Raw genomic sequence first — 12,014 nt, forward strand, 5'->3', positions numbered from 1 at the left:
CTCTGAATCAAATATCAGAATAATATACAGTATTTGTTTTGCATTTGTGTGCAGTTTTATACATTTTTGGAATAGAATCTCTTTCATGACTGAAATAAAATTCGGGACAAATTAGTTGGAGATATAGACTGATTTATCTTGTAACTCAGGAGTTTGCGGAGAACATAAGAGCTATAGTTGGAAATGCATTAAGTTACAATGTGATTTGTTTGACAGAACAAAAACTGTCAATCTGGATCTTGTTGGACACATTTGCTGTCAGGGTGTGTGTAAGAAAATCTCGTTAAAGAAAATATTCTCACCTCTGGTGTTTTAAGGAGGTGGTCTCAGCTAATCTGTGATTCGCCAACACTGAAGAAACCGGAAGGAATTGGCCGTTTAGACAGAAAGGGGTGTGGCCTCTGCTGGCAGCCCTGGTTTATGTAAGTGATCCTGAAATCATGCCAGTTTCTTGGAACACCTTCAAGACTTCACACTGAAGTAGCATTTTGAATGTGATACTGTGAGGCTCATACACATAATGCCGTTAAAATGTGTAAAATATTTGCTCTCATTGAAATATATGAAGCGTAGTGTGTTGTTTCAGATTATTTGCGAGACTAAAGAGTTTGGCAATCTGTGATTGTGATATTGAAGAAATACAGGCAAGTTACATAACCTGAATACAAAAAAACAGAAGTGCTTTATACCTATTATGTCATGTCCTGTGGCTTTTGTATATGAACAAAAAACATTGTGTCCTCTTTTGTTGCAATATTTTATAAAGAAGACCAGATTATGAGTTAGGGTATGGTAAAACAATTAGATTTAAAATAAACCTATGAAAGAAATCAACTGTGCCTCATGTGTTAAACCTCTTTACAGTTTTAAAGTAATGGTTCACCCAAAAATGAAAATTCTGTCATTAATTATTCACCCTCATGCCGTTCCTAACCCGTAAGACCTTCGTTCATCTTCAGTGAAATCCAAGAGCTTTCTGACCCTCCATAGACAGCAAGGGAACTACCACATTCAAGGCCCAGAAAGGTAGTAAGAACATCGTTACAATTGTCCATGTGACATCCGTGGGTCAACCATAATTTTATGAAGCTATGAGAATACTTTTTGTGCGCAAAGAAAACAAAAATGACTACTTTATTCAACAATTTCTTCTCTTCTGTGTCAGTCCTCGACACACATTCACGAGAGTATCACAAGTTACAAAGGTCTTACAGGTTTGGAAAGACATGAGGGTGAGTGAGTAATGACAGAATTTTCATTTTTGGGTGAACTAACCCTTTAAGGTTTATTCTTATAACCCTTTGTTATATCCCAAAGTTTTTTTGTTTTTGTTTTTTTCTTAAGGATTAAACTTTGGATGACTAGTGTTGTGTGGTTCTGACAGCACATAAATCATGAAAAAAAACAGTTTTAAGTAAATATATTATTGTTTTATTACAAGTCTAGAAAAAGTGCACTCAATAATAATTTAGAGCTGATTTTTTCCCTTTTGTCAAGCGTGTGAATATAATGATCATAAATATGAAAAAGCATTCATCCTCAACAATTTTTACTGCAATCATCTTTCTCTTTCACTCCACAGATAATATATAAATTGTACAGACACACTCATCACAATAAATTATTATATCTGGTTTAAATAAATAGGATTCTCAAACGTGTTCTTTTTTTCCCCAGCAAAAATATGTGCTGGCCTTAAAATCCAACAAACTGGATTTAAAAAAAAGCTGTTCTTCTCCAGAACATTTTAACAATGTATGTGGTTATGTGGTTATGTATCTCCTTGTATCCGTTTTAACAATGAGTTGCTCTTCTGAATGAAGTCTTCTGTCGATGAACACCTGTGGCGTAAAGTTTGGTTGCTCGCGTCTCAAAAGCGTTGACCATCTGTTTGACCACCTCTTCAAAAAATACTGTCGCTAATTGTGAGTGGAGCAGAGATTTGAACTCAAATGACACCTAGAAAGGGGATACACAGTTATGGGTAAAATTAGCATATATTTTAGCCAAAAAGTTCATTTATTTATTGTGCTGTATGATTTGAAATAAAAAGCTTTGATGCTAAAGTTCAGTTGAGTTTTTTTTTTTTTTTTACCTAATTAACAAGGGCTTTGCACTTTTAACATTCATTCATGTTTTAGTCTTCATTATTTTTAATCAATGGGTCCTTAAATCTCCCGGATCTCCTAATCCAATGACATTTAGGTCGTACAGTTCCCTCCAGTAACTGAATGGTTATCATGCCTGTCTTCGTTACTAGCTATTTAAGGAGAACCGGAAAGGCAGCTCACATGTGGTAAAAATAGCCTCTAATCTGGTCTGATACCTCTGCTCACTTTGAACAGGAATTATGGGATTAAACCACCAAAGAGGAAGAGCACGAGTAATAGAAGTGTCAAACTGATGAATGTAGATAGTAAAAGTGTGTGCATGTCTGTGTAAGTGCGTGTCTCTGTATTTGCCAGTTGCACTACTTACAAAGAACTCCACATTGCAGGATTCGGCCTGGCCTGCAGCTCCAGGAGTGAATCGCCACAATGTCTCAAGGTGATTGAAGAGTGTCCCGTCTGTACACACCGCCTGAAACACAAGTACATACTTCAAACAGAGGGCCCCTGACAGCTTACTTGGCCAGTATGTAAGATGATCCTGTGATGCATGGACATGCTGAAGGCTTAGGACAAACATCAGATTTACCCATGTTAAATCAATACTTACTCACTTAATCTACATAAATCTAGTTCCAAATCACAACCTCTTTTTTGTTAAAACAAGAATAATGTCTTGCATTCACAACTGAAACTGTTTTCTAATTTCTAAATAGTTTTTAGACTCACTCGGACTTGGTGGCTTGGGATGACTGTGACCTCAGAGGTGTAGCGTTCGACAAATGGGGGGAACCCGATTTCAAGCTGAGCTCGCATGTCCCCATTCCGCCCCTTCGTTACCTTTGACCTCTTGCACCAAGGCACAAACTGCTGGTACTGGTCCACATTGGCAACAATGTTGTACATCTGCTCAGGTGAGTAACTGGTGGGAAAATCAACTTGTGTTAACAAAGATGTTGCTAAATGAGAATTAACTTGTAGTGAAAGTGAAGATTTTTTGGTTTTATGTAACAGCGATTTGTACGTACGCAATGCTCCGGCTCTCTGAGTACTCCATTCTCCGTGCTATGAGGGGGGCTGATAAGTTAATGAAGCTCCGGGTGGGAACCATCTGAGAAGATGCTGAAGGAGGAGGTAAGCTTACTGGCCGTGTAGCTAAGATACCACATGAGCTCAAATGTCTAAAAAAAAAAAACATAAAAAGTAGTTATTCGCCTGACAAAAGCAGAATACTATGGATTACAGCCACACTCTTGTCATATGTCTGTAAAGGGTTGCATCATGCAACTTGTTGACAGGTTTGTTCACAACAAATGTGGAAAAAAACGATGTGAAGCAGTGTTTTTAGAAATTTATATGTTGACCTGATAAAATGACGTACTTTCTAGTAAATAGCAAAGAGCAGCCGATCAATTACAGGTAAACCCGTTTCACTGCTGTATGGCCCACGGCCAGAAGCACGCAGCCGCGCACTGACCCTGCGTTATTCAAATGATGCACGCGCTTCGCTTTCCTCTCAGAAAAAAAATCATTAAAATCTTTCAAAAACAAAATTTATTTACTGGATGAAAGCTTTGTTATAGTTACGTTATACCATCGGGAATATTTGACAGAAATACTAGGCTATAGTTTTTCTTCTGGCACTCTCGGTACTCTCCGCTCACAGCAGCACTTTCAGTTTCTCTGTCTCGTGACTTCTCACTCCCCTGAGAGTTATTTTACACCAGCACTAACTGCTCTTCTGCTTTGTTCAACACTCCCACACAGTTCACAACTACCTAGTCTCTCAATTCAACAGGTTTTCACCACTGCAACCATTTAAAATAAACACTGGACGCATATTTATTTACAGTTGTTGAACTAAACTGTAAAAGAAACGAAAAGCACCCGGCTGTTTTCGGGTAGCCTACGCATTTGGTGGTTTGTTCAGGTAAAATAGCCTAAATAACTGAATTATATCCACTAATGATTTATAAACCATTTTTTGTCCCTCTTTTTGCCGTTTTATTAATAGCAAGTATTGTACAGGCCGAGTGATGCGCTTTTACCTGATGGTGCAGTTGGAGTTTCTCCTCATAACATCGCACGACCGTCTTTCTGACATCTCCAGAGCCCGGAGGAAAAGCGAAGTGGCCTTCTTTGCCATTTGTGCTATTCGAAAGTTTGTCAAATCACTGCAGCTTTTCCGAAAATGCCCTGCGGAATGATATATGTGTCACTGACCGTAATAACCGGCGGCTCCGCTGGAACTGCACGATAGTGGAGTCGCTTTGCTATTAAGGGCAGAGCTGTAGAGTGACGCTCTGCGGGGAGGAGTTGAGAAGCGGCTCCCGCAGGTACTTAGGCGCTCATGAAGTTATTCACCTGCAGGGGTTTCACTTTGGCGCGTCATTGGCGCATGGACAAAAGTCATCCTTGTCATTGGAACAAGGACAAATATGCCCTTTAGGGCAGTGATTCACAACAATAGAAGGCCTCATGAGTTTTTTATGATTTAGTGGAAAAGACTTAAAGATGAGGATTACCCAATATTTTAGAGTTTAGCAGAAAACAACATGTATATTAATAAAATGTATAAAAACACCCATGGAGGTATAAGACCAACACACTTTTAAAATTAGGCTACCTCATATATTCAGGTTTTTCAAGACCATGGTGGAAACAGTTGCTGAAAGAGTGAATAAATTAATTTTTTTTCCACATCCGAGAAGCCATTTCACTCTGGATATATGCCACAATAGGGAAGAAAAGACAATAGCAATTTCCGTTTCAGACGACTTTAAATCATTTTAAGTCACCCTGAGGCCCCCACATATGTTTTCTGGGGCCTCCTGATTGAACAACTGCTTTAGTGTGCAGAGAGCCAATATGGCATCCTACAACCATAGTTTTTGTTTCTTTTCTTTTCTTTTTTAAGGGAAAAAACACATTTAATACCGTAAAATCCATTTAATGAATTAATGATGTAATGTGGTTTGCAACTATCAGGTAAAATACGTTCTTTGCACCATGTGCGTACATGTATGTACATGTAACATCAAGAAGTTTAGAAAGGTTACTCTATTTGAGGTGAACAAATGGGCCTCTAGATGTAAAAGGTCAAAATATGATTGATATATATATATATATATGTATATATATGTATATATTTAAAAAATAATAATAATACAACAATGATCTTCAGAGACATGAGGATCAACAATATTGCTTCCTGCAGGTTGGTTATGCCACACTATTTTTTTTTATTTGGCATTAAATTATAAAACAAAATGTACTATTTACTATTTATTAATATTAATATATTTATTAATAGATTATGCCAAATTACTTGCAATATTATTTCAAGAAGTTCAGCCTTTCAGATTTTATTCTTTCTTTCTTTCTTTCTTTCTTTCTCTTTCTTTCTTTCTCTTTCTTTCTTTCTTTCTTTCTTTCTTTCTTTGGTAACACTTTACAATAAGGTTCATTAGTTAACATTAGTTAACTACTTTAGTTAACATGAACTAAGCATGAACAATACTTCTACAACATTTCTTAATCTTAGTTAATGTTAATTTCAACATTTATTAATGCATTATTAAAATCAAACATTGTGCTTGTTAACATTAGTTAATGCACTGTGAATTGAACTAACTATGAATGACCGTATTTTCTTTAACTAAAATTAACAAAGATGAATAAATACTGTAATAAATGTATTGTTCATGGTTCATTCATGTTAGTTAATACATTAACTAACATTAACTAATGGAACCTTACTGTATACCCTTTCTTTCTTTCTTTCTTGTAGTGATTAAAATATATATATATATATTCAAGTCATCTTTTGTGTGAAATGCGACTGATTGCCTAATTTAAAAAAAAGATGATTTTAGATTAAATTTAGTCATTATCTTTATTTGTACATATATTTTACAGAGAATATTGTCCATAACCCGTCAAGAATACAGGCAACAGTGTTAAGGGATCCTTTCAAATGCTAAACGTCTGGAAGAGAGGAATCACGTGCTTCTGTTTGAGCCTTACTCAACATGTCATTAACCCATAAAGAGGAACAGGAATAAATGTGAGAGTCAGAGTCAGAAAGTCAACGCAGTGATTGGCTGCTAGAATTAAGGTAGCGCACAGAGGGGCTTAAATTTTAACTTTTCATTCAGTACAGGACTGCAAAGTGCAACTAATTTCTGTTGTGTAACAACTGGAACATCAGCCATGACGTTGTTGAAAGAACGGTCTTGATGTAGAAAATGTGGACTTTCGCAGTCGGATCAAAGTCCACAATTTCAGGTGATTTGGCGCTGCGGTACACATGGCAAACACATATATAGTCAATGATATACCTGCACTTTATAACACTTTTATCACCCTAGTGCAGACAGCAGAAATTGTATGTGTTATTAAGAGTTACATTAGCACTGAATGCTTCACACACTTGATCATTTTAAATATTTGGGTTTAATCAGTGCATGAAGGAACACACTTGAATACACTAATTACGTTGTCTAAGACATGCTCAACACTATATAGTTCTAAATAAAGTTTCTTTATTGGCAATGATTATTCCATGAAGAATCTTTAACAATCGTGGAAATTTCGGTTCTTTATAGTTGAAAAAGGTTATTTAATATTCTTCACACTAAGAAAAGAAAATGCTTATTTTAAGAACTGTTCACTAAAAGGTTCCTTGGGGAACCAAAAATGGGTTTTCTATGGCATTGCTGCAAAAATTCCCTTCTTGAACCTTTATTTTTAAGAGTAAAGAACAAAGACAGCTGCTAAAATGGCCCAGTTATAACTGTTTCACAGAGTCAGTCTTATTTTCTTACAAGGCCAAGACAGTTGATTGTGTTCTGTTGGTTATTGAAACTAGATATATTATAACTTTAAACAAAAGTGTCGACCCTTTGATGTAATTCAAACCCATGAACTAGTACCACATGTACTGCAATGGTTGATCCTTGCATTAAGTGGCTTAAGTTGGTTATGTGACTGTCTCACCAAAACTGATCTCTTGTGTTAGATCTAATCCTCTTTAATAGGCCTAGTCCCTGATCAGAGTCCTCAACTTAGTCCCGACACTGTCAGAATACGCAAATTACTACGTCAGTGTGTGTATGTTATTGCACCCTATCAATGAACAATCTCTGCTGTCTTCTGGGAACTGTAATGTAGTGTGATATAACAGGGCAAAGAAATGGTAATTTCCTGTTACTTTTAAAAAGTATCACATAACTGACTTAGGTTAGGTTAAGCAGCTATTTCTTGTACGTATATATATAAATATATATATAGGCCATAGATCTCTAAAAACCAGAATGACGGTGTAAGGCAGCTGTGAACCGGTGATATGCTGGTCATCAGTGACGTTGGCATGTGATCCAGATCACTGTGTACTTGAATGAAACGTTCACAAAATAGAGCAAAATAATGACCTTGCACGGATTTGGTGTGCTCTGCCCTCACTGTTCTGTGATTCTAGTAGTAGTAAGCAATTGAAGAAAAATGCGAAACACTGATAGTGGTCTTGTGCGAGAGAATCAAACAGTCCTTGAGATGAAATTCTGCACAGAGTTCAACACCGAGGAATACAGAAGAACACAAAATACACAAAATACTAAATACACAAAGACTTTATTTTCACTGGCTCTGTGTTGTACAAATCACAGTTATTTAAAGTATGTTAGTGATTCTAGCAGTAGAAACACTGCAGTACTAGTTTCAGCCAAAGGCTTAATTTGTCAGCACTTTAAATTGTAAATATAGTGTGTGCCATACTCCAGGGCTTATGAAAAGAATCTCATATCTGTGGATCAGTATTGGGTGCGGAAAAGATGAGCTTGCTCATTGCTCGGATGTACTGAGAACCATTCATGGAGGTGAGTTTCAGGCTGCTCATGGGTAGCAGGGCTCTGTTAGTGTAATATCTGAGAAATTGAGTCTGGGCTTCGACTGCCTCCATATACACCTAAAAGTAAAGACAAGAGTGTGCGAGAGAATCAAACAGTCCTTGAGATGAAATTCTGCACAGAGTTCAACACCGAGGAATACAGAAGAACACAGACTAAATACACAAAGGCTTTATTTTCACTGGCTCTGTGTTGTACAAATCACAGTTATTTAAAGTATGTTAGTGATTCTAGCAGTAGAAACACTGCAGTACTAGTTTCAGCCAAAGGCTTAATTTGTCAGCACTTTAAATTGTAAATATAGTGTGTGCCATACTCCAGGGCTTATGAAAAGAATCTCATATCTGTGGATCAGTATTGGGTGCGGAAAAGATGAGCTTGCTCATTGCTCGGATGTACTGAGAACCATTCATGGAGGTGAGTTTCAGGCTGCTCATGGGTAGCAGGGCTCTGTTAGTGTAATATCTGAGAAATTGAGTCTGGGCTTCGACTGCCTCCATATACACCTAAAAGTAAAGACAAGAGCGAGAGGAACACGTTAACACAGTCATAGTAATATGTGTGGTATCTGTAAAAGTTTCACACTTATAACAACATGCCACTCTTCTTTCCAGTTACCCCAAGGGTTTAATTTGATCCTTTTACTTAAAAATAAAAACAATATTAACATCAAATCTAAAAACACAAATACCTCATTAACAAACAAAATTAGATCAGTTAACCTCAAAACTGTTTCGAGTGACTAAATCTCACAAATGTTGATAATCAAATGAAATAACAAAATGAAGAATACCATAGCCATTCATTAAATGTGTGATTATAGTGAAAATGACCTCTTATTATTACTGTAATAATAAGAGGTATTTAATATTACCTTAATATTAATATTATTGTTGTGTTGTTCATTGTTTTGCTTGGCCGATTGTTTGTTCTTAACGAAGGCTTTAAGATTCATTTATTTAAAAAAATTGAGTTTTAAATATTAAATTATAAAATAAGCTCGAATCAATATTTTATATCTGTTTATTTATTTGGCTCTGAATCAAGCCCTGATCACGCTGTCGGGGTTTGACTTTCTGAATCAGACGTCACTCCGAGGCTGGCGGTAGCACCTGTGTGATGTCGTCAGTGTCCTGATGGAACACAGACTGGCAGTGCTGCAGGTACTGATCATACAGGCTGTGTGTGTGCGCGTCAACTTTGGCTCAGTCCTCTTCAGGTTCATCAGGAAGTCCGTGTTGACTGGTCCGCATTCAATCAAACTCACACTGAAGCATGGGAGTTGTAATGTTTAGATGGATTTAGGATAGTGTAGGGGTAACTGAGCAATATATCTGAGGATCATTTTGGAACATTTAATAGGAAAAATTATTCTATTTGCTCATGTATGCAGTTGTGCACATATAATACTCACTGGATATTGAAGTGCTGGAGTAGTATAGCCAGGCTCTCACAAGCACCCTCTACTGCAAATTTGCTACCATTCAACCTCATTGAATGGTAGTCCTGAGTTTCAGACAGAGAACATTTATTTATTTTTAACTTACTTTCTTTCTTTCTTTCTTTAACTTTAACTTTAACTTTAACTTAAAAAATAATAATTTTACACTTATTTTGTAGTTGTGCTTCATACGTAAATTGATCTTATTTTATGGATCTTGTCTCCTTTGGCTTGCTCAGTTGGGATTTAAAAGACAATTCATATTATATTAATAGTAATATTATTGATTCATCTGCACTGACACTATCTGATAAGGAAGAAAAAAAAAGAATTTGAGTTAAGCTGGATAATGACACTAACCCTGTAATATTGACACTTATCGAACTGAACTAAATCAACACTGAACAGAAATTAAGCTAAATAAAAACACTATTGGCTTCTGTAGAGCTGCTATACAACTGACATTGAATTTGTTTCATAATAGATGAATTCTGCAACATTAACACTATTATTTTCCTGTTTATTACTGTGAAGCTGATTTGACAATCTGTGTTGTAAAATAAATAAATGTGGCAATGTTCTTTAAAATGAAAACCAGACCAGATAAAAATACTGCTAAAGTAAATTATTTTTTGGAATGAATTGCTTTGCTGCATGTTTTTGAAAAATCTCTCTCCCAACTGTCTGAGTCTCTCCCTCCACCCCCACTAACCCTGTAGTCCTCCGATGCTGCCAGTCACAAGGATTCGAGCATGTCTCTTTCTCTTCATGTCTGGTAGGAAGGTCTGTATGGTGCGGAGGGTGCACAGCAGATTGACATCCAGCATTCCATGTAGTTTCCAGTGAGTGGACTTCCAGAGGACCCATCAGACCTACACTTGCATTACAAACTAACACAAAGATATTGGGAGGGAATTAATGAAATATTTGATCCCTTAAGACATGGGTTTATACATATTTTATACTTTAGCAGTGAATTTAAAGGTGCCTGTTCATTTGGGCTTTTAACCTTGCATTTATACAAACTTTTTCCCTTTGAAAGGCCAGAATGTCTTTCTTTCTCTTACCTAGTATGTCAATTCTGCCCTCTGTAACATTTCTTTAAGCATCAAGTATAGACTGCTGCTCTGTCACATCCATCTGTAGTATGGCCATAGTGTCTTTATGCAGTCCTCTCACACTCTCCAAAAGCCGCTGCTTCTTGCACAGGTTCCGCATGGTAGCATAGACTAAACATTAATAGTCAATCATATAGTGATTATAACTGTACACAAGGTAGACTTTTCACTAAAGTTAACTGTAATTTTCAGACATATATACATGCATATAAACTCTTGAGAAAATGAAAAAAAACCATACAAATGCATTGTTTTGTGTCGCATCAGTTACCTTTGTAGGCTTTTGACGGGTCTGATGCGAGATGCACAACCAGGCTGAGTCCAATACCTGAAGAGCATCCAGTAATGAGAACAACTTTCTGTTCAATTTGTGCAATAAAACATCAGTCCACAACACCAACGAGACAAGCGCTGCAGTGGTGCTCTGAGGTTGAATTCATGTGGTCCGTCTAACTGCTGTGTCTCTGATTCAAGTGTTTTAGCTTTCTCTGCTATCACAAGGCCAGCTTGGTGTAAACATTCTTTCACACTCTTTTTTTTTTTTTCACTCAGGAGGTGCAACTCAAAATGAATAATTTGATTGTGGAAATAAATACGATTTTTTATATTTTCATCAGTGCTGTGAAAAAATCTGTGGTTCATTTGATGCCACAAAAGCATGGTATCAACTTCATTATAGACATTCATTTTAAAGTGTTAAGTGAGTGGAGACTCACTGTTGGGTCAACACCTATAGACCTAATCCCTTTTCCAAGCTTGGGGTTGGTAATGGCTAAATTAATATATTAAAAAAGCAAGTTGATGTCACAAGGTGTTAACCCTCAATCTTGCCCTTTTTTCTTAAAAGAGAATTTTAAGACTTTTCTTTGGGGAGTCTGACAAAGCTGAAGACAGACCAAAGAGATGGTAACAGTTTATCTTTTTGTTTGAAATCTGTGTTGTCACCCTTGTTGTTTTTTACAGTGAATGTTGACTGATTGTGTTGCGTGATGTCGTCACACTTATCAGTGAAAATATCTACTCACCTACACTAGACTCACTAGTTCCTCTAAACTAGGATACTTGTCATGAAATTATTTCTGCCAAATTATAAACTTACTTTAATGTTTTCATCACCATGATTTGTCTTGGAGTCTGTAACCAGACCTTTTGAATGAGAACACATTGCATATGTTTTAATAAAAATAAAAAAAAACTTTATTAACAACCATAAAAGATAATCATGCTTGTATTTACATCTTTACAGTATATACATATTGACTAAATTAAAGTGGCTTGTGGATAAATAAAACAGGAATATAAGGGCAGCAATGTCATATAAAAAATCCTTGCTCAAAATGTTAAGTGTTCTGACAGACAAGTGACAAGTCCATAACTTTAATCCACCTCTTCAATAGTTGGGCCCTGAGCAGCGGCCCCTGATCCTCCACGTGCCTGAGCT

General features: G+C 36.5%; 1 protein-coding gene and 1 pseudogene across 1 annotated transcript; both read right to left on the reverse strand.

Annotated features, from left to right (window-relative positions):
* Positions 1-1,102: 1,102 nt before the first annotated feature.
* Positions 1,103-4,421, reverse strand: si:ch73-141c7.1 (coenzyme Q-binding protein COQ10 homolog, mitochondrial). The gene is made up of 5 exons (XM_016539627.1): positions 4,157-4,421; positions 3,137-3,289; positions 2,838-3,030; positions 2,479-2,580; positions 1,103-1,959 (listed from the first exon to the last, which is right to left on the reverse strand). The coding sequence occupies exons 1-5, from the start codon at positions 4,252-4,254 to the stop codon at positions 1,795-1,797; spliced, it is 711 nt and encodes a 236-aa protein (XP_016395113.1). The 5' UTR covers positions 4,255-4,421; the 3' UTR covers positions 1,103-1,794.
* Positions 4,422-8,352: 3,931 nt separating this feature from the next.
* On the reverse strand, positions 8,353-10,941 carry LOC107729164 (estradiol 17-beta-dehydrogenase 1-like; annotated as a pseudogene).
* Between the last annotated feature and the right edge of the window lie 1,073 nt (positions 10,942-12,014).

Source organism: Sinocyclocheilus rhinocerous, unplaced genomic scaffold, assembly GCF_001515625.1.
Source record: "Sinocyclocheilus rhinocerous isolate Xijiao unplaced genomic scaffold, SAMN03320098_v1.1 scaffold1029, whole genome shotgun sequence".
Classification (NCBI taxonomy): Eukaryota; Metazoa; Chordata; class Actinopteri; order Cypriniformes; family Cyprinidae; genus Sinocyclocheilus; species Sinocyclocheilus rhinocerous.